Here is a 24,102-nt window from a genome sequence, read left to right as displayed (position 1 = left end):
TTGCAAACTGAATGTATCAACACCATACTGTAACTCTTGCAAAAAAGCAAGAGATTCTACTGCGCTGGGAATTCTACAGCAATGGGTGTTGATCACAGAGTGGACATCAGTTAGGTGTGGTTAAACTGGGATGCGACCAGCAGGAGTGCAAATGTTCCAAGAAAGAACTGAAGAAACCTGTGATGAAAACAGCAAGGCTAGACCTTAAAAGACAAACAAACTAAAGACCACTAAAAGAAATGTTACATTAAATCAAGAGAAAGTGTGATTATGCGTGTGTGTCAGGCTGCATGTGTGTACAATACCAGGGGCAATTGGCCAGTGTTGCGCCTGTGTGGATAAACATGTGGGCTGGAGAAAGAAACCCCAGATGACAAACAGAACAGACTGTGAACACTCTGTTGTGTCAGGAAGGCTGGTCTACCATATTACTTACAGACCCCAACAGAGCAGATAGGAGTGAGGATGACGAGGGAGGGGGAGGAGAGCGGAAGAGGAGGAGTGGAAGAGAAAAGAGAAAAGGGCAGAAGGAGAGTGCAGGGAAAGGGGAAGAGGAAGAGAGGGAACAGAGAAGGGGGAAGAGAGAGAAAGAGAGCAAAGAGAGGGGTTGGGGGGTGAGATATTGACTTGAGTGTCTCCGTGCTGATTAAAACAAGGCGTCAAGATTAAAGCACTGCTCGATAAACCAATTTGCTTGTCGGAATTTTCACCATCAATCGCACCCAAGCAGAGTGCCAGAGAGAGAGAGGGAGAGAGGGAGAGAGAGAGAGAGAAAGAAAGAAAGAAAGAAAGAAAGAAAGAAAGAAAGAAAGAAAGAAAGAGAGAGAGAGAGGGAGGGAGAGAGAGAGAAGGAGAGAGAAAGAAAGAGCTGTGAACAAGTGTGGCTGCTGGTTGACTGCTCAGCGGTGTTTCTCACCTGCCTCTCCTGCCAGGGCCCTGCTCTGTTAACTGAATCCCATTGGCCTGCCTAAGCAGACATGGCTACAACGCTAATTGGGTGAGAGGCAGCCAGAGCCCCAGGGATTGTGGGAGATCAGCTGGTGGCCTGTGGGATGGGACAGGACCGGACTGGACAGGACGGGATAAGGAAGGGGTAGCTGCTGAGATGGAGAGCTGATGGAGGAGGCTTGCTGCTTGTGTGCTGGCAGATAGGGCATGGGGTGGCACTGCTGATGGGTAGACGTAGGTAGGGTGACGGGATGCCAGGTGGCCGTGAGGTACGGTCTATACAGGTATTGTGGTCTTGGTGGTGGTGAGTGAATGGAATGCTCAGCTCCAGGAGAGGTTGGGGAGTATAAGATAATAAGAAAACATCCATCTAGCAGTATCCTAGCACAATGAAAGAAGCCTTTAGAAACCTAGCATTTGTTTTGATATGTCAATAGTGAGCTGAGTGTTAGCTAACTCCCATGTAGCAGCACAGCCTCAACACAGCGGCAGTGTCCGCCAGACCCTTCCATTATGAAACTGCCATCAAAGTAAATGTTTTTATATATGTTGTGTCAGAAAAGAGACTTGGATTTTTTTTGGAACTTGTGTGTTCCCTACAAAAAAAACACATTTGTCAAACACTATTGAACCTCGGTTCAGAGCACTTAAAACCTTTCTCTTTCTGAGAAGTAGAAGTGAAATTGGTATGCGTCTTTTCTGGTCTCAGTCGAGTTTGTGTTGTGTGTGTGCATGTGTGTTTTGTATTGTTGTTCTTGAGTTGTGTGGTGCGGTGCGGTGCGGTGTAAGCTGTGTGGTGTGGTGTGGTGTGGTGTGGTGCGGTGCGGTGTGAGTGTGGAGGTGGTGGCGTTACCTTGGTCTCTGTGAGCTGTCTCTGGAGCAGCTGTAGAGCCTCAGTGTGCCCCTTCTCACTCTCCTGCAGCGTCACCAGCTGTTCCTTCATCTCCCTCTGCAAGAGACAAACACACACACACACACACATATTAACAATCAGCATTTGCATTTAGCAGTATATTTATTTTTAAAATACTATGGAAACCTTTGCCATAACATCCTGAAGAACACAAAGGCAGACAGACAGACATCAGGTCCACCCATACAGGGCCCCGCCAATCACCTCAAGGCTGCACACATCAAACTAATCTGGAATTCACTGCCAACCAAGCCAGGAAAGAGTCGAGGGGTGTGCCAAAGTGTGTGTGTATGCGTGTGTGCCTGTGTAAGAGTCTGAGAGGAAATGTGTATGCGTGTGCACGTGTGCGTGCGTGTGTGTGTGTGTGTGTTTTCCTTCATCTCCGATCTTTTGGGAGAAGCGGAAATCTCAAGTTCAACTGAAGGATGTTCTGGGCTCTGCATCGCTCAGTCAGCACTGTGTGCTAAAACACGGATATGACTTATTTAACATGACAAGTGTGTGTGTGTGTGTGTGTGTGTGTGTGTGTGTGTGTGTGTGTGTGTGTGGAGGGAATGCCATCATCCTCGGCCCCTGACTGCCCGATGATGCCAGAGTCATGTGAAACTGGGCAACAGACAACACAAGATGGGAGTAGGGAAAGAGAAAGAGAGAAAGAGAGAAAGAGAGAGAGAGAGAGAGAGAGAGAGAGAGAGAGAAAATAGGAGGCAAGGAAGGACAGAAGTTTAAAGGAAAAAATGTGAATGAAGAAAGGATTGAGAGAGAAGCAGAAAGGGTGAAATAGAGAGATGCATGGAGAAAGGGACATGAGGAAAACAAGAACAAGGGACAAAGAGAGAGAAATAAATGAAAGAGAAAAAATTTGGTGCAGCTATGTACATCCATAAAAAGAGGGAGGAGAGACATAATAAAAAGATATGCGCTCATGGACTCTGGAGACGGCCTGTCGCTTAAACTAGGCCTCTTCAGCACAACAGTAGCCACAGGCAGAATCAGGACAGGAGAAGGGCTACCAAGGAACACCGCACACGCACACACACACACACACACACACACACACACACACACACACACACAGCCCTACAGCAGAATCAGGACAACCCGCCTCTCCCAGTGTCCACCAGACAGCACCCTCATCCCCTACCTCCTTGCCCTCCTTTGCCGGACACTCTGTAATCCCCCCAGCCTGCTCCGAGCAGCTTCAGCTCAACCCAGGGGAACGCAGAGACTGACTGGACGCATCAAATGAGTGAGGGATGACGACGCCTGGACAGCAGGGATGACCGACTGCGACTCTCCTTGACTGGCGAATCACACTGAGCAATAGCAGACATGCTGGAATCGAAGAAGGGCCCTGCAGGTCTTTCTCCAATCATGGCCCACTGAGCAAGAGTTCAGGCACATTGACCACATGTTTCATATGTGATAGAAGTATAAGTACAGACGTGTATAAGATGTGTGTGTGTGTGTGTGTGTGTGTGTGTGTGTGTGTGAATACGTGTAAGCGTGCATGGGTATATGTCTGAGTGTGTGTATATTCATCTCTCTCTTCTCTCTATTTTTCATTCAAGCATGACAGCAGGGTAATGTCCCCAAAAGTGTGACATTACGCCCCCCCCATTTCTCAAAAGAAGAAGCTTTACCTTGAACCTCAGGGAGGACTGGTGAAAAATGCAAACCTTGAGAGTGTTGTCCCATCACACACTACGGCAGAAGACCACTCAGAAGATGGCCTACAGACGAGCACTACTGATGGACGCTGTCTGAACAAGCCTGTTGCAATGAATTATTACTCATCATCACTGCTAAAAGAACTCATTGCGTTTGACTTTGAGAGCCTGTACGTGCAATGTTGGACATATTTTGCCTAAAGCTGTTGATAAACTAGACAAGTAGACTTCCAGGGAAGTCCATTTCTAACAAGATGGAATACATTCCTCCTCAGTTGGGTGTGGCTGACAGTTTGGTCATTTGTCAAAACTATGATCAGTCCCATAACACTAATTCATAAATCACTCCCTAAGACATTATCTGTCTATTAGTCAGATAGAACAAATATGGGTTCCAGAACCTCTCCCAGTCACAGACAACAGCAGATACAGCCGCTGTATGGATCAATGGCCTTCCACAGTTGAGAGAATTTGACATAAAATATTTAATAATAAAATAAATAATAATAATAATTTTAATGCATTTGACTTTTTCCTCCCCTGTGTTAAGCTGGTCCAAGGTGATGCGGATCCCAAAGAAGGTGGCTCAACGTGGTTTCAGGCTAAAGCTGTGAATCTTTAGAGGGAAGTCACACAAAGTGATGGTTCCCGTTTCTGTCGTGCAGCAGCCGTTTCTGTTGTGTCACTCTCACTCTCGAGAGGCTAAACAGTGTCCTTCATCAAGACTAAAAGACCATGTACTCGCAACTGCTGAGGGTGCTTCATTTTTCAAAAGCACACAACACATACAGGAACACAGGGACACACACACACACACACACACACACACACACGGTCAGCAAAAGTATTCACATAGAAAACATACAATCATACAGACAGACGTGGGAAGAGCCACACGCTCCATGTATGCACAGACAGTGACACACAAACACACAGACAACCATACACAGACAGACAGAGACACACACACACACACACACACACACACACACACACACACAGAGAGACACACACACAGACACACACACACACCTTTCTCCACCAAGGGCACGGAGCAGAGAAAACTCTTGCCCATTACTCAGGGGGAGCGTGGTCATACATTTTAATGATACGAGAGCAGCAGGATCAAGAGCTTTAATTTGTCCCTGAGCGAGGAGCTGCTGCTGCTGCTGCTGCTGCTGCTACCTCAGCGCCCCTCCTGCTGCTACCGCTAACGCTAGCACGCCAGACCCTTACTGGTCAGCTCAGGCTAGACGGAGACGAGAGGAGGAGAGAGAGAGGAGAAGAGAAGAGGGGGATGAGAGGAGGGGAGGTAGAGAGGGACGGGAGAATGGATAGAGGGAGAGAGAATAAGAGAAAGGGGAGAGGAGCTAAAGAGAAGGAGGATAGAGAAGAAAACTATACGCAGAGACAACAAGCTAGACACAACAAGATGACCCATGGGATGGTCATTGGCCATGGAAGCCAGAGGAGGGGAGGATGGGCAGTGAGGAGGGGAGGAAGAGACATGGACTCATAAATAATGACGGCAGACACTGAAACCATGAGAAGAACTTCAGCAGAAGCGGAGAACAAGCCAGACACACAAAGAGGACCCGGGAGAGGACCTCTCACAGACACAAAGTTCAACTAACAGCAAACTCCTGCTGACAGTGTAACACTGCAGGCTCTTCCCTCGCATGTATTCCACACATACACACACACACACACACACACACAGCTTCAGATCTGGGTATGATCTTAGCAGCTGCTCCAAAGACACACTCTCTCTCTCCCTCTTTTCTCTCTCTCTCACACACACACACACACAAACTCTTTCTCTCAAACACACACTCTCTCTCTCTCACTTTCACACACACACACACACACACAGAGAGTAGCAGCGGCAGCAGAAGCAGCAGGCATTTCTCTGGGCTAACAGTTATTAGATCATTAAACAGCATTCATTTTTAATGAGCCTTTTATCTAGCCTGACCTTTTTTCCCCACCAACACTCTAATATTTCCAGATGGAGGAGAGGGAACGAGGGAGTGTGGGGAGAGAGAGAGAGAGAGAGAGAGAGCACTTGAGATAAGATACTCAGTGATGCAGCATGATGGAGCAGAGTGCGGAGACACAACAAACCTCCCACAACTACCTGTACATACCCTCAAACCCGTATTAAAAACACCCACCCACTCACAGAGACATGCACTGAGAAACTACATGTGCAAACACACACACACACTCACACAAACACAAAGCTTTTCTGTGCCTTCTGTGCTCAGCTGAACAAGCTGAAGATAGACAAAAGCTTCAACACAAACCAAATCCACCTTAAGAACAGAGTCTCTGTCGCTCTCACGCTCACACTCAAACCCTGAGGCCTTGTCCATCTTCCAGACTAGCGCTGTCGGTCATGCCATTTCCCCCGGGACTGTGAACAGACGGAGGGAAGGAAGGTCACCAACAGACGTGGTCCCCTCCTACATCTGAAACTCATTTCAGTTCACCACCAGTGCCCATCACCACTGCTCATGGCAGCCAGTCAGAGAGAGTAGTGACACACTTCAGTGTGTGTGTGTGTGTGTGTGTGTGTGTGTGTGTGTCACATACTGTTAATTGATTCAATGTAATTTTCATTCAATGTTATTTTCTGTATTTCTATGCTACTATATGTACTATGGCAACAATGTTTCTATTTGAATGGTCATGCCACTAACGCCTATAGAATAAATAGAATAGGGACAGAAAAACAGCCCAAAAGCCTGAAGCAAAGAGAAAATATTGGGCAAAGCAGGAGAGGGAGCCACAGGGTGCAGCAAGATGGTGAGAACAAACAAGAGGACTGTGAATGAGGCCCTGCACATTGCCTCAGCAGGCACCGGGACTTTCAATTGCCCCTGTGATGTGGTGAAATTGGTGTGCCACAGCTCGAGAGAGAGAGAGAGAGAGAGAGAGAGAGAGAGAGAGAGAAGAGAGGAGAGAGAGAGAAGCTTGCGCAAGAGCTGACGAGGTTCAGAAGCCCCCAACCACCACCGATGAGGCACAGCTTCTCAACAACTGGTGGTGTGAGTGAGTCAACAGAGTCATAAGTGTTCATGCACACACACACCACACACACACACACACACTTGCATCATATCTTATCAGTCTTCATTTGAAGATTCATTTGATTCCCACTTTGTCCATGCATAAACACACTGACTCCTTTTAATGGATTGTCTTCTTTCATTTCTGCCTCCAAACACGGCGTCAAACGTGCGCAGACGTCAGCATGACGTGGGAACCGCAGCCCTGGGAGGCTGAACTGAAGCATTCATCCAACTACCTCATGTTAGAGGAGAGCGAGGCTTCCGGGGGGAATGAGGAGGGTACAATTCATTCCCCATAAACTGCCGCATGGCTGCACAAACGCCACATAAATCTACCAGACTCAGAGAAGTGTTCTTTTCAACCAAGGACATTCTGGCATAACCTGGAAGGGTGCCGTAAGTCTGTCACACGGTGCTGGATTGGATTTTGGGGTGAGAGATGAGGGGGTTGGGGGGGGGGGGGGTATGGGTGGAGGATGCTGGTAGGGGAGAAGACCTGGACAACAGAGTAGACGTCCTCACTCTGAGCAAGACTACTCTGTCTCTCTTTACAGCATGAGGTAAATCAGACTTAAAGGAGTCTGCAGATCTGTCTCAGCAAGTCAGGTCATCAGCAACCAGTCATCCATCCATCCATCAGTTCAACAACCCAGCAATCCATCCATCCATCCATGTATTCCTCCTCTCAGTGATTCAAAGGCGCGGGTGAACCACTGAGAGACACAACACAGCCTCTGAAGCATATAAAAGAGGCAGCGCAGGCGATGACTCACTCCTCTTTCAAAAACACATTTGGCAGTGCTACGTCTCTCAACATCACTGAGGCAGTTCTGTTTTTTTACTTGTTGTTTGTGGCAGATTGAGGGGTTTTTTTTAGGCTTTTTTCCCCTCTCTTTAATGTTTCGAGGGGCATTGCTGGGAAGTCAAAGTCTCTCCGAGGCGTTACAAGGAATGAGAACGAGAGAGGAAAAGAGAGAAGTAGTCAGAGGGAAACAATGTACCCAGTCAGGGGCTGTCGTTTCCTGCATCGGAGTTCTTTTAATCTGAACACAGCACGGCTATTCTGGTTGGTGGGAAATGCATCAATAGACGTAAATAAATCATTACACGGGGAGTTCAGTTCACAAAGCAACAAGGTGGCAGATCGACGCTCACAAGACTCCTCTCAAATTCAACGCTCTACCACTCTGCCGACACACAAACACTATGTACTTTAGGTGCGATTGATCAGCGAAAAAGTGCTGGACCCAAGCCTGTCTACTTCCATTCCATTAAAAGTTGGTCCGGGGTTGGGGCCTGTAAAAGCACTTTAGCTCCATGGGGGGAGATACTCTATCGGCAGTCTGATATGGCTGGAGCGATTGGGGGGGTGGGGTGTACGGTCCGGCAGTGGCCGAGAGCCCCGTCAGCAGATTGGCTCCTGATAAGATGAAGTCTGCTGAGACAACGAGAGCTGGCTTTGGCCCCCACACTTGCTCTCTCCCTCATTCTGTCGCTTTCGTTCACGCTCACAGTGACCCTGCTGCCACCAAGCAAGGACTCTTGGGAGATATGGGTCAGGGGCCTACAGAATCACTGTGTCAGCATGTCTCTCTCTCTCACACACACACACACACACACACACAGAGGAGACATTCACACTTCCATGGTACTCACTAAAACACGCTTACTGTCTATGCATCTATTGGGTCCACAGGTATCACACACACACTCTCACAAACACACATCTGTGGACCCAATAGATGCATACACAGTGACACACACACACACACACACAAATGTCCCGGGAAAAACTGACTGAAAGAAAGATTAGTGTGTGAGTTTGTTTAGAGTCCCCCATCATATCTGTGAGATTGGCGACGAGATAGGGCAGGTCCTCGGGAGGGAGTGGGCGAGCCGCGAGCGCCTGGAGTCACTGCTCGCTGGTGTTTGCTTTTCAGACAGGCCAAAAGGTTGCTTGCCTCCGGATGCCCACGCCTCCGCAGCACTCAGCGCTGGCCGGCGCTCAAGGAATGCAATCCCGAGTAATCGCTCGCTTCCTCTCCAGCTGCAATCTCCACCAGACCACTCACACTCACAGACAGCCTAGTGTTCGAGTAGCATCATTCCACGCGTGATTGGGGATTGGGGACTGGGGACTGGGGACTGGGGACTGGTGGTGGGGATGGGGGTGGGGTGCACGAAAATAAAACCGCACGTTACCGTTATTTGGGGATTGTATTACTGTGCAGCATGCAGCATTGAAGTTCTGCTCCTTTTCCAAGGCAGCCATTGTGACTTCATCAAAAGCCCCACCGCGCAGCTCTGAAGACGTCACCTCTAAAGTGTGCAGGTGTTCCGTTACGGAGAATGAGAGGAAACATTATACACTCTAAATGATGAATGAACTGGAGCGAGGAATTCCCCATAACTTCTCCTTTTGTTATGGGTAGACAATAACAAAGCACAGTATCCTCTTTGAGAAGTGAATTAAAGTGGGAAAACGCTTACAGACACTGAAAGCCAGAAACTAAGCATATGCCTGTGCTGTAATGTGTGTGTGTGTGTGTGTGTGTGTGTCTGTGTGGGGCAATGGGATACAAGAGCCGTGTCAGCAATCTGTGGTGCCTTGGTGTGTGGCCTGGGTACACTCCAAGCCGGCGACGTCTGATGACCTCACCATGCCAACTCTCCTGGCATCCAAACAGCTAGAGCTGCGTGAACTCTGGTTTTGCCAGTGGGAGTCCGCAAGGTTGCCGATTCCTGCATGCCAGCACAATCTAGCCACACAAATTAATTAACAAATGAATGAATACGCAAACAAACACATTTGCTGACATCAAGATACACACACACGCTCACATGCACGCACAAACAAAAATATGCTCCCTCGTACGAATAAGTGCTGCGTCAGAAAATACATTTTGTAATTTTATTTTCGGTGCTCTTCAGAGCATCTGCATGCTGTGCCTGGGAATGCAGCATCACCTGCCTCTCCACAGACACCAGGCAGGCAGCTTTCTCGGAGGGATCAGGGCTGACAATCATAGGGGGAGTGTGTTGAGTCTCCTAAAGCTTCACTGTCTCCCTTGTGTCATGAGCAGTATAGTGTACGCAATGTGCATGCTCGTGTGTGTGTGTGTGTGTGTGTGTGTGTGTGTGTGTGTGTGTGTGTGTGTGTGTGTGTGTGTGTGTGTGTGTGTGTGTGTGTGTGTGTGTGTGTGTGTGTGTGTGTCCACAAATACACTGCAGCAGATGGTGTGCTAGAGGTGTGCAAGCTGCAGGAACTGCCCTGGACCGAGAGGTAGAAAGCAGGAGGAGGCTGGCAGACGGGTAGAGAGGGAGACAGTTAGTCAGGGAGACTACATGAGAGGCAGGAGTGGGAGCAGGCATACTGTACAGGCTGAAAGGGAGACAGGTAGACAGGCACAATGCTTGCAAAGTGTGCGTTTAAAAGGGTTTTCTACCTGGATAAACTTCAGTTCCTTTAGTTTTAGTTCCTTTGTTCTTTAGAGTTTGTCAGTTTTTGATTGTTGTAATGGAAATTCTCCCCTTTTAGATGATCCTTTTTACACTCAGAAGAGAGATAAGAGAAGTTTTTTTCAATTAATATATTTATTAGAAGTATGATAGGCCTACTGGTTGGCCCAGCTGGGATCTCCCTGTCCCAATGAGTATTACAATTGCAACAACCCAGAAATTCTACCACAACAGTCAATGTCAAGGTTCAACAAATCATTTTTATTAGACGTAGCAGACGTAGAATGGAAAACTGGCTTTGTTAAATAGAGCAGTGCATGGCCACAAAGCTACCATGAACCAGAAACACAGTTGTTTCCTAGTTGATATGCAAACCTCAGACTTTGAAATGCCCGCTAAAATCAGGCTAATCAAACAAAGACAGAGTGTGAAGCTGAACACAGACTGTCTGTGACAAGCCATTCCACAAGCCACCCCCCACCACGTGTTACGTTACCACTCAGATTTGGAGATTCAGGTAGAACTTGCTGGAGTTGATGTTGTGAGCGGTAATTGGCTGCAAGGCGCCAGCGTAAATCTCACTTAATTATTCATGTGGCTGCCAGATAAGCATGTCGAGTGGTAGATATCTGCTAAAATTGGCCATTTTATTTGCCAGCCTAATTATAGGGTTGTAAAATAACACCTGAGCATGTGTTTAACAGACCAAAGTTGCATACTTTCTATGTTATCATCAGAGAGCAAAGTAAAATACTATGTTCATCCATTTTATGTCACCTGCAAGAATATCTTACATGACTAGTTGACATTTAATAGCAACATTTCTCTGTTTATTCTAACCTCTCTATGACAATATCTTGAAGGTGTCCTGAAACCAAGAGAAGCGCAGTCTAGGTTGAGCCCTCTCCGCTCTGAGAAATGGGAAGGAAAAGCCTATGGCAAAAAACATCTGAACATCAATGTTTCTAAGAAAGTACATATCCGCCAAAAAGCAATTAACACAATGTTTTGCCTCTCGCTCACAAGATACAGAATTTATACTGCAAAAACATTAACCTTGAAGTTCAGAACATTAAGCTGGCAGCTATTTATTGGCAATGTGCACAAAGCTTTTGGCCTTTGGCCTGACATCCAAGACAGACACCACTGCAGCTTTTAGCTAAATTCATAAAAATAATATTTTGTTTCAAAATATGCTAAAATATGCTTTCAAAATCAACAAGCAGCCATGCAAACTCCAGTGACCTCCTCAGTGGTGTGGGAGTGCAGGCTGCTGGTTATAAGAAAACACAATGCCACTCAAAGGGCAGGCGTCCTGACACAGGACTGCCCTCTCAGTCCTCATTCAGCACATGACTCATCCTCTCTTTCTCCTCCGCTCATCCTCTCCATCCCTCGTTCTCTGTCTCTCGCTCTCATCATCCTGTTTGTCTTGGTTTCTTCCTCTCCCTTCCCCCGACTCTGTCCCTCCGCTCTATTTCAGGCTCTGGCTGTCCTTTTCACCCTGTCGCTTGCTCCCCTCCTCTCCCTCGCTCACCATCTCTTCCTCCTTTTTTGCTCTTTCTCTCCTCTTACTTTCTTTCAGAGTTTCTTCATCTGTCTCTGTTCTTCCTGCTCTCCCCACATCTCTCTCTGTCCCCCCTCTCTCTGAGGGGGAAGCTGGGCAGGCTGGGTTGAACACGGAACCCTGATGTGACAGAGGAACTGTCGGTGGGAGCTGGAGGTGGTGCAGCGGGTCCGGGCTCTATTATTCAGAGGCGACGTGTCCGATCCACCACCGGCTAAAAATAAGCCCCAGCCAGGGGAGGTGAAAATGAAACTTTTAAAGAGAGAGAAAGAGAGAGAGAGAGAGAAAGGGGAGGGAGAGAGAAAGAAAGAGAAAAACGGTAATAGAAAGGGAGAGAGAGAAAGAGAGAAAGAGAGAGTGTCTAGAGATAGAGAGCAGTACAAGGAATTACCGTGTGGAGATAACTGATGATTGTTAAAATATAGGGTGACGAGCACAGAATGATGGAACAGTTAATAATGCAGAGGTAGAGAGCAATGTCATGAAACCCACCGATGTGAGGGGCAACAGTCAGTCACGGATGAGGATGCTGTAATGAATACCTGGCCATTACACAGACAACCTTGACCTCCTCCCAAAGCTCACAACCTGAGTGCGAGAATGTGTATTTCTATCTACAGCACAAGCCTATTACATGTATATGCCAGCTGTTTAGGGTGTGTTCACAGTGTGTGTGTGTGTGTGTGTGTGTGTGTGTGTGTGTATAAGGCAAAGGAAGAACCAGCTTTTCATATGCTGTCACCAGCTTCGCGAGTGGTGATGGGTTGTGAGATTGAGAGATTAGGAGGGACTCTTGGAAGCTCTCACCCCGCACTGAGGATTATCCGTCTCCTCAGACAGATCTACTGCAGACAACACAACCCCACTGTACTGACACCCTCGCCCTCCCCCTCCCAAACACACACACTTGACAACGATAAGACAATATAACCAAAAGCTATAAATAACGCTCTCAGAAAAGGACATGGCAGGATGGGTGATGATGAGACAGGAAGAGAGGATAGCAAATGGAAGATAATACTGGGAGAGAAGCAGAGAGAGAAAGAGAGAAAAAAAAGAGAGACAGAGAAAAGTAGAGGAAAAGCAGAGAGAGAGAAGAACAGAGGAAAAGCAGAGAGAGAGAGAAAACAGAGGAAAAGCAGAGAGAGAAAGAAAACAGAGGAAAAGCAGAGAGAGAGAGAAGAGCAGAGGAAAAGCAGAGAGGAGTAATGAAGGGAGAAACAGAGGACGAGAACACACAGAGGAGCACAACATAACAAACAGTCCCCTCGCTCCTGATAAGAAAATGATTGACGCAAGGGACAGCCCTGTGAAGCGCACCTCCTCGCACGTGACTGGCCATTTCAGTTGATGTTTGTCCCTGGAGGAGACTACAGATTAGCGGCTGTATCTGGCCCCAGGCCCACTTCCCTCCCTTACTGCTGAGGCGGGCCGATGATCGATCACCTCCCCCTCAGAGGACGGCTTAATGATTTAAGGAGAGCAGTGTGCAGCTCCAGCAGCGTGCTCTGCTTCTAACACACTCCACAGGTGAGGTGAGCTCTCCTATTTAGACCAGGAGAATACGCACTCTTATTACACGGCTCTTCAGAGTGCTGCAGAAAGTTCCATTCACATGAATGGGTCTTCCCAACATTCGGAGGTCTGTTAATAATTACCGCTGCAAAGTATATAATGACCACTGTCAATGGCAACATGTTTTGTGCTTTTGATTCACGTCTTTCATATCATTCCGCAAGAAGTCTGTTCGCTTACTGCAATGGAATTTCATTGAAAGTGAAAGTCAGGTACTGTAGTAAGACGTTGCCGCGCAACACCTGAAACTGTCAAGTTCTATCTGTGAGGCAAACTATTTATTTTGTCAGCGAAAGCCACGAAACGGTAGCAAAATCATTTTTAAAGAACTATTGTGTTAAGTTTCTTTTCTCGTTTTGGCAAATAGCTGTATAATAAACGGGATAATGTATTGTCCATCCACTGGTAATTATCAGAAAATAAGTCAGTTTTGGTCTTACATTATGGTCAATACATTATCCCTTACATAATGCACACCCCCCACGTATGGGCAATGCAATCTAGGAAACAAATAAATTGTGTATAATATGTGCTGACTTCTCAGTGTCTGACAGTCTGCAATAGTAGAATACAAATCACAGCAGCAGGCTATGCCACGATGTTTGGAAAAAGGAGGGTTTAGTCAGATTTCTGGAGAAAATGAATGAAATCATATTTGTATCATTAGAAACGATACGAGATGGATACAAGATAGATGGAGTGAGTGAAGGAAACGTGAAGAGGACGGGGGGAGAAGAAAAGAGAAGAGAAGACAAGAGAAAAGATTCATGGTTCTGGACGAGAGCAGGAAAGCAGGAGGGCTTTCAGACGTAGAGGATGCATCAAAAGGATGCTCCCCAGCCAATGAGAAAATGTAGGACAAGTCATGGACATGATGAATGCTGTGAGCACAGCACGGCTCGAGTACCAGCCTGCTACATCCAATTACAGAACAGAAGCAGCTACACACACACACGGCCTAATACACATGCACATATACACACAGAGATGCTGCCACAACAGTACAAAGATGGGGAGAGAGAGAGAGAGAGAGAGAGAGAGAGAGGAATAAAAAATAAACCATGAAAAGCAGGAACAGAGCAGAGAAAAGTCAAGAGCGTCACAGGCGTGAAAAGGCTGTGGAGAGTGTTGCCCTCCAGCACAACGGAGCTGCAGAGTGGAAGCTGGAAAGTGTTTGTGTTTGTGTGTGTGTGTGTGTTTGTGTGTGTGTGTGTGTGTGTGTGTGTGTCCAGCGTGGGCTGTTAACTCCGCTCCCCAAGGCACATTGCCGTGTCCTCCTCTGACTAATTAACACGCAGGGTAACATGGCCGACGCAGCCGCGCGGGTCTGCAGGGGTCACCCAGCTCTGCCAAATGGCCTGGAGGAGCCGGGGGGAGAGTGCTGGCTCTGTCTCCCAGCCAGGCCCCAGCAGCGGCCAGCCTGAGCCTGCATCCACGGCCAGGGACAGACCTGCAGGGAGCCGGCCTCTCTGGCTCTGGTTCTGGCTCTCTGAGCTGGCTGCCAGTCGCTGGTTTTCAAAGGAGACATCAGGCGACTGCGGAAGGGGAGCGGGAGGACTGAGCCGTGGCATTTGAGTGGTGAAGGAGGGAAGGAGCGAAGGAGGTAGGCAGCGAAGGAAGGAGGGAGGGAGAGGGAAATGGGGTGAGGGAGGGGAGGTGACAGAGAGACAGAAAGAGGGCGAAAAAGAGAGGGAATCAGAGACAGTGAAACAAAGGGTGAGAAAGAGAGGAGGTGATGTGTCCTTGCCGATTGCCTCTCAGCAGAGGCTGCAGAAAGAACAGACAGCAAGTTACTGGGCAAAATGGAGGGGGGGGCAATAAGAGTGGGCACAGATGCAGAGAGAGAGAGAGAGAGAGACATACAGAGGAAGAGAGAAGGAAAGAGGGAGTTGGATGGACAAAGAGAGAAAGATAGAGAGAGATGAGAGATGGAGATGGGTAGAGAGGGGGGGGGGGTTAAGAAAAGAAATAGAGGGAGAGAGAGGTGACCCACAGGTACACAGTATGTGCTGTTCTGTGGTGTGAGTGGTGTTCTGTGGAGGGCTCTGCACCATCCGCATCTCACCCACCAGCCCGCCTCCTGCTGCTGCTGCTGCGGCTCCGACTGGGCCTCTGAGGGGTCAATCACACGCACCTTCATCCTCCTCCTCCTCCACCTGACACAGGAGGCCGACCCACTGACTATCCCCACCCCCCATCAAACTGATCCTCCTCCTCTTCCTTCCCTTCCTCTTCCTCCTCCTCTTTATGACTCAGGACGCTTATCCACTGGCTATTTTCATTTTGGAAGTGGATTTACGCGGTTCTCTCCCATCTCTGGGTTTCATGGTGTCATGGTCTGCACTGTTGCACAGTGTGTTATAGGATAACAGCATGGCATTTCAGATTGCCAAATCCCCTACAGTATATCCCCTCTATACCATTAAAACTGCCAAATCAGCACCTGTCAATTCAACTGCCGGGACGCAGGCCAACTAGTGGCATTGATCCTACACTGATCTGGGCTGGGAAACCAGTAGGCTGAGGGGAAAAAAAGTCAGTTATAAAGCGCTTTCAGACATACGTGTAAGACTGGAGGTTCTGCCGATGTTAAACGGTGGGGCCGTATATCTGAACGACATAACCGGTCATATGGAAGTCCGAATTTATCCGGTTGTTCTACTACTCCCCCCCCTTGTATTTCCTCCGGATATTATGTAAATGTGCTGTGTCTGAATGAGGCGTAGAACATGCGGTTAAAATTCACACCTAGTGAGAGGGCGTGTTGGTGACGTTTATTTTGTGCGTCAATGTGGTTAGATCTGACTTAAATGCCAGTGTTATGATGGAGTAGCATAGTGCTGTCCAGAAAATCTCCGACCTGGAAAGATGCAGACATCACGGAACTACTGTCCATGTGGGCATACAACATTTTTATAGAACACATGAAGGGAACAGCACGTTGTAGCCTACAACTGCATGGCAAGGCCAAACGAATTCAAAAGACTGCGAGATAAGCAGAAGGCGTTGAAAAGGCAGTAGCCTACAGCGACGTCGTTGACGACAATATAGTATTTAATAAATTGTTAGCCAACACGGTTTTCTGTTCATTGATAGCCTTCTCATGACCTGCTGAGCTCGCAGATATTTGTTGAGCATATATGCCTAGAGAAAATGAAAACGAAGAAAACCCAACTTTGTTCCAAGCTCCTTAGACACATGGGGAGAGGATGCTTTTGGAAAAAAATATACCATGAAAAAACGAACAACTTCACTGTTATGTTAGTATTTTGTTTGTTGCTTAAAAACGTTGTATGATGGCCTTGAAGTCTTGAGTTAGCCTGCTGAATTGGCTGGTAGCCTACCATAAAGTTTGTGCATGCTCTCTCTCTCCAACGCAAACCAGATTTGGGGTTCTATAGACCCTTTCAACAATAAAAACAAAAACAATGCTTGAACGTTCTATTTGGGCCCCAATCTACTTCCTCTGCATTAAGATAACATATGGAATGTTAAAAAGGAAGTCTTGTGGGGCCAACTATGATGCTGATAATGGAACTCTATTGAAAGGGTCTATAGCCAAGTAGCCTATTTCTGGTACATAACGTTGAAAAAAGATCAATGTGTTTATTCAAAGCACACATACAAATACTGTAGGTCAATTTCAAGTGCGCACTTACGTGACTAGCCTACTCCAAGTATTAGCCTACGCACAATAGATTTCTCTTCTTAAGCCTGTAATGCATAGGCTACACTTTGTAAACAAAAAGCAGCTGTGACAGGCAGCGGCCGCATATTCTGCATCATGTCTCGCATCTTGTGAACTCTACAAGCCCCCACCCCTCACTGGACAACCACACGGAGATTCTGTAATGTGCGTGTATGTCGTTCACACATACGTCCGTATAAGGTCAGTATAAGGCCCGCAGGTTAGCATCATATCTGAATCATCCGAAGGGTAGGACCTCCGTTTGACAAACCTCCGCATATACTCCGGAGGTTATATCTGAAAGCGCTTATAGTAATGTGACGATTAAATCACTTCATGAATTAAAAATTAACTCACTGAGTTTAAAATAGGTGTAAAAATAAAAGGATATGCATCTATGTAAAGGTGCTTTTGAGCCCCAAGTTGAACTTGATTCTTATCAGGCTTCTTTTGGCACTGCTCAAAGTCAATATGAGTCAATGGCTGTGTCTGAAACAGGAAAAATCCTGCCTTCTAAAAATGTTGCCTTCTAACATACCTCTGTTTTGCCGAATTTTGAAGGCAGCGTGCAAGTACCCTTTAAGCGGTCTTCAACCCAAGATTATTTAATACATCTCTGCTTCAACTCCCACTGACTGGGCCTAAGTTAGCTGTCTGTATCCTGGCAACGGAGTTTTGTGCTGCCATCTTGCTAGGCCGTCCAAAACAAAGTTGATAGCTGGTACCTTGATGCCTGCTACAGGAAATAAATCATTAGACGGTTGAAGACAGCAGGGCAGCTGCCTTCCATTACGGACAGACCCAACATAACAGCAGCACTATCGACACCAATGCCATCATCACCATTACCTTCAATCACACCATGTTGCTAAAGGCTTGATCTCAGACATCAGCTGTCGGTTCATGCACTCACTAGATTCACTCACTGGCAAAACTAGAGTGGCAGTCAATTCCCACCACCACCACCACCCCTCCCTAACCACTTCCTATGTGAAAAAAAACAAAGCCATGCCAAACCCAATGAAGCAGGCCCTCTGCTGCTGCTGGCTTTCAGTCGCCAGACTGGCGCAGATAAGAATGTGTGTGGCTCTGCCCCTGTGGACCCAGACAGGGCTAAATTTAGTGTAAAACCACGCAGAGCACACTGTCAAATCTGACCCCTCTGGGAGCAAGAGACCGGGAGGGACACACACACACACACACACACACACACACACACACACACTGAATGAGGGATTATGGGAAGGGAAAAAATCGTAATGTATAAGCATGTCATCTTTAAAAAGCTCCTTAGGATTAAATAAAACTGCAGTTTGTCAGCAACACATTCCTGGCTTCGAAAACAAGCCTGTGGTGCGAGATGTGGAGAGCCCATATGGAACTCAGACACATTAGTGTTCTGACACTACTCATGACACACACACAGTTAATACACAAACACAGATGCACACACTCACTCACTCACAGTGGAGGCGACGATGGATCCGACCTTCCATTATTATTTGACAGTCAAAATTCTTAGATGGGAAACAACTTGTTTCAGTTCTGATTTATGTAAATTAATATTAACTACTACTAGCAAACAGACACAAGGACACACACACACTGGCAAGTATTATCGCAATATACCGTGATGTATTGTATAGTGACCCATGTATCGTGATTCATATCGTATTGTAAGGTCCTTGCCAATACACAGCCCTAACACACACACACACACATATTACACACACAGCCCTAATACACATCACATATCTTGAATTTCCCCTTGGGGATCAATAAAGTATCTATCTATCTATATACCCCATTGCATAGATCTAACACCACATACAATCACCCACCAAGATACACACATAGACGGAACAGAACACACAGACAGGTAAAGCCCACGTCGTGGCGTCTGGCGCCTAACCTTACAGACGTTGTTTCCTTGATGCCTCTCGGCTGGGCTGGCTGCAGCTGCAAGTGAATGTCTCTCGCTCATCCTCTCTTCCTCCCATCTCTCGCTTTACACTCTCCCTCTTTCTTCTCTCCCTCACGGGAAGATTTCCGATCTAATTGCTTGCCAGCAGTACTACTTTATCTGACCTACAAAAGACTCTGTGTGCTTCTGTGTGTGTGTGTTTCGTTTTCTCTCTCCATGTTCCTCCTTCAATCTCTATCTATCAATCTCTAACAATCACTCAAACACACACACACACACACACACACACACGTTGTAGCATATTCTGAACAAGTCTGATATTATCTTCTTACCAGTGGACTTATCTGCTTACTATGGAGCATGGCCTAAAAGTGAACACAGCAAAGTCCCTTTGCAGCGCTGTCACACATAATCTGTAAGTCTGTGTGTGTGTGTGTGTGTGTGCGCGTGCGTGTGTGATGAGGCCTAATGCCTAGTATCACAAATCACAGCACCCACATTAACCAGTCTTTTTCTTTCAGTCTAAGCCGTTTATCTAGTAACTATGAATCCAGCACTTTACCCCCTACATGGCCTTGGAGCCGGACGAACATGGGGAATGAATAACAGCCACACGGAACTTTGCCGTGTTTCACGGCTAAGTGGAAGTGGACATTCATTATGGCAAACAAGGCAGAGAAAGAACAGAGATGGTAAACATCAGAGATCAGAAATGAGAGAGAGAGAGAGAGAGAGAGAGAGAGAGGGAGGGAGAGAGAGAAGGAGGGAGGGAGGGAGGGAGAGAGAGAGAGAGAGAGAGAGAGAGAGAGAGAGAGAGAATTGGTCTTGACATGATTGGCTTGGCAGAGTGTTCTAGTGATTGGTAATTGGTAGACTGGCCCTGAGTGTGTTGTCTGTGAGGGTACACACACACACACACACACACACACACACACAAATGTTCTGTGAATGCAGTGGAGCACAACTATAAGGAATCAACACACCCAAGCCCAATTCGATTCAATCTCTGCTTCTTCCAAACAAATCAATACCCACAATGTTCAACACAACTCCCTGCTTTTCCCCTCTCAATCTTGTGAGTCAATTATCCCCATCCGTAAATTGAAACATAAGCACCGAAATGCGCTTCAAGCGAGTGTACCCACACACACACACACACACACAGACACAGACACTTTCATCCAATAACACACACAACAAATTCTTATCACTGAGAGTGATCACTTAGCAACCACCTCATGTGACATGTAGAGTGACTCATGTTCTGGAACCTTCTGGATAAGTATGAAGACACAACAGCAGGTTTGGGGGAGGGACTCGGTGATGCAATAATTTCGATTTGCCAACAGTTCTTGCAGTGGATGGGAAACCCTTCACAACACCATCTACACCTAGTCAGGCTACATCTGCAACTTCACTCCCACAAATAAGTTCAGAAGTCCAATAAGTTTTTTCTTTAAAGAAACACTGTGCAACAATTTGGAACTTTTTGGAGGCATGGCTTTAATGAGCAACTACTATCGATCTTATCTTCACATCACTTTTGATGGAATATGGTAATGTAAAGAGCAGATAAACACACTTGTCCACACCACTAGCCGTGCAGGCTATGAATTATTAAGTTTGTGGTTTAGGTCAAACATCCAACAAAAGTCCTTTACAGCATGCCATCGGCTAACATATCCCCAAAAGACGCTAGTTAGCGTGTCAACAAACCGTGTTTTTCTGTTTTTTAGAAAAAAACATTTGGACCAAAACTCCATAATGGCTCTTTAAAGGAACAGCAAATGGCTCAGAAGCTTTTTTCCAAAAAACCTGAAGGGACCTTTATTATTGTGAAGTATACTTATGAGAGAGAAGTTTCTTTGTGAGCTTAAAAGTCCTATAATTTTGACTACAAAAGAACTGGCTCTACATGTGCTTCTATCATCTTAAGAGAGTGTAAGCAGAAGATCTTATTCTGCAAGAGTATGGCACCTCTCCTACGGGAGTTCCTGTGCCATGAGGCTCTAGTCAGAATGATGGTGCTCAATAATTCATAGTGGACAAATGCCTGCTGTTTGAGCCAGGATATAAGCCTAGTCCCACAGACAGGAGTTCACTGTGTGAGTCTGCAGGTGTTTGTGTGTGTGTGTGTGTGTGTGTGTGTGTGTACATTCGAGTATAAAGAGCTTAGTCCCAAAAAGTGTAATGCGATCTGTGTATTGCGCAAATGTGTGTGCACATATATGCAGAAGGTGTCACAAAAGGTATAACGACAGACTAACGTCTGTTAACTGATAGACGGCCTTGGTCCGATTGCCCAGTAGCATTGTCAGAGAGAAGGGAGATCCTTTGAATCTCTAAACTTGGACAGAGAGAGAGAGAGAGAGAGAGAAACACTGACAAAATGATATAGCCATGGACTGATGCATGGAGCGAAGAACAAAGGCACAGATAAGGAGAAAGAAAAATGCCCCCCCCATGCACATAAAAGCTCGAGACAGACAGTCTGTCTCTGTGTGTCTGCGTGTGTGTGTATGTCTGAGTTTTTTGGGTTACTACTCTCAGAGACAGAAAATCCATCCTGATAGCTATGGCGCTGTGTTGACCCCCCCCAGGGAAGACGAGCGCTAATGAACCCTCTGATCAACAGGACGTCTAATTGAATCACACAGAGCTGATCACTAAGCGCTAATCGCTAAGCGTGCACAAGCCTCAAGCCTCAGCCGTGGGTCCTGTGCTGTGCTGGGCCATGCTGGGCTGTGGTGTGGTGTGGTGTGCTGCAGCGTAGCGCTCCGTGGCACGGGAGAATTAGCCCAGCTTACTGCCCCTCTTGGGGCTCTGGGGCTCGGCCATGGAACAATGGATGCTAATCTGCGCTAATACCACATCTAATCAGGGAGAAGACGAGCCGCTGTCCCAAAGCCAGCCCGTTGAGCTACCCGCTAACCCCCCACCCCCCCCCATCCTTCTCCTCGCGCCACCAGGCCAACTGTTAAAGAGCTGCAGGTGTGTGTGTGTGTGTGTATGCAGGCAGAGGCTCAGAGCATCCAAACAACAGAGGGCAGGCCAGAGGGATAATTAGGAGTGCTCATTGTATCTGGTCTAGTATAATACTTTGGTGGCTGCAGTAGCTCCATGGCCCAGGCTTACTAGCTGATCTGAAGCAGGGGAGAGGGGGTTCACATTCAGATGGCTACAATCCATTTATTGACACTGACTTGACTTGTAGTTAGAGGGGTGATCTCTGTCTTTCTCTCAGACACATACACACACACACACACACACACACACACACACAGTATATTCACAAACACACACGGACATGCAACATTGAACGGATCATAGTAATCTGGCAGGAGGTGAAGGCTTAAGCCTGCCCAGCTGATTTTTGGGATCAATTAGCGTGCAGCCACTTTGTGCAGCCATTGTCATAAAAACAAGCAAATACGAACAGATGGGCCATTAGTATCTGTGTGTGTGTGTGTGTGTGTGTGTGTGTGTATGCATGCATGTGTGCATATGAGGGCAGAGGAGATCCAAAGGCCCTCGCTCCCTGCCCGGGACACAAGTTGGCTTGAAATGAATCAACCAAACCCAGGCAGCCTACAGTAGCTAAACCTGCACGAAAAACCAACATCGGCCCCAGTGGCCCTAGGGCTGTAGGGGAAAGGGGGGAGAGAGTAGGACTCAGGGCTCAGGGTAAGACCCATATTTACAGACTTAACTTCTCCTGGCCAGCACTTGTACTTTTTCTTAGCCTGAGATGACACGCAAATCCGCTCCCTTGGTGATCCAGTGCTCAGCTAACTCCCAGTGTGAGCCTGTGAGTTGGCCAGCCCCGCGGCAAACAGGGCAGTCCCTCCACGAGGCTCATGGACCTCGCGCTGACACTCACCCAAACACACACACACACACACACACACACACACGCGCACACACCAAGCACATCGGCTCAAAGCTCAGCTTAAGCTCCGCAGCCTCATCGCTCTAAACTGAACACGCACCGGCTGTGAAATACAGACTCATCTAAGCTGTTTCAGCTTCCCCAAAGATGGCGCAGTGGGCAGATGCAGCATTTCCTGCACAGCCCTACATTTGCCGTAGATTCAGCTGGATGTTTGGTGGCATGCATGGATCAGGCTTCGCTCTCAGCCCAAGCCACATAAGCTATAAAAGCTTTCAGGGAATGTGCTCCAAGGCTTCCAGGATGATTGAAATGTCATTTCTGCCAAGATTAGACTGAGCACCTTGGCAGAAAAAATATTTACAGCAAGTGAGACATGCAGAGCCCAGTTAAAATATGGCTTAAACTGCAAAGCTAATGGATAATAAAAGTCACCAATACAGAACCTCACTTCAGCTATGTCACTGCAGAATGGAACAGTGTCCCATAATAACCAGCACAGGCAATGCCACAAGCCCATCAGAAATTCTGCCTAAGATAAATATATTGTTTTCTTCATGTAGTTAGTTAGGCACATGGCTAATGATCACTGGCACAGTGATTCAGGAATTTATGGTGATCTATTTCAGATTTGCATCATATTAATGTGGCTATGATCGAAAGCATAGGCCTTCCTACGTGCCAAACACAAATCCACAGTAACTGGTTCACTGTTGTTGCTCCAGCATCTTCCTATCTTTCTATTTAACTGGCCTGCATGCTGCAGCATATGCGAGCCACGATAGCCCCAGGCATAATGGCTATATATTTTTTCATTGCATGCTACAGGGAAACTGCAGACACGTCTACATTCAGAGTGGGACGTTTGTCATGGGGCTTTAGTCTGAGATGACTTTTCAATCAGGTGGTGACGTTCTGCTACCTTGGGAATGGGGATGGAATGGGGGGGGGCACATTTCTTATGCAGCGCTACACACTGCAGACATTACATTGACAGTCACGGATTTACAGCCTGGGATGAGACGTGTCAAATAGAAAATACAATCTCGGGCCGGCAGTTCTATTACCTCAAGGACTGAAGACACACACCCTCATCCAGCCCATCCTCATGCTGGAGACAAACACTCCCATGATTTATAATGGGGCTGCGGGGGAGGGACGTGTCTGGCCACAAATAGAGTGTCAAAGTTCAGTTTCTCCGCCTGAAGGAAGTGCGAGCTCTGATTTCCTGTGTTTATTATAGTTGGCAATAACGGCAGCCATATTCACAGACTGGGATTTATGGCAGTGCTTAAGTCGCAGGCTTCCTTTGATCAGAGACAGTCTGATGGGCACCACTGAAGACACTGACTACAATACAGCGCACACAATTCTTTATTATTGGTTATAAATATT

General features: G+C 47.0%; 1 protein-coding gene across 2 annotated transcripts in view; it reads right to left on the bottom strand.

Annotated features, from left to right (window-relative positions):
• trim62.1 (tripartite motif containing 62, tandem duplicate 1) overlaps positions 1-24,102 on the bottom strand; it is a 57,983-nt gene that overhangs the window by 21,773 nt on the left and 12,108 nt on the right. The window contains exons 1-2 of one of the 2 annotated variants that reach the window (XM_042090657.1): positions 18,807-18,982; positions 1,802-1,897 (exon numbers count right to left, since the gene is read on the bottom strand). In XM_042090657.1, the coding sequence (XP_041946591.1) occupies positions 1,802-1,897; positions 18,807-18,878 (168 nt within the window). In that variant the 5' untranslated portion in view covers positions 18,879-18,982. Of the gene's footprint in view, positions 1-1,801; positions 1,898-18,806; positions 18,983-24,102 lie in introns of those variants that run through there. The other variant, XM_042090656.1, reaches the window with a different exon arrangement.

The sequence above is a fragment of the Alosa sapidissima genome, chromosome 4 (genome assembly GCF_018492685.1).
Source record: "Alosa sapidissima isolate fAloSap1 chromosome 4, fAloSap1.pri, whole genome shotgun sequence".
NCBI lineage: Eukaryota > Metazoa > Chordata > Actinopteri > Clupeiformes > Clupeidae > Alosa > Alosa sapidissima.
This window is presented reverse-complemented; position numbering and strand designations above follow the sequence as displayed.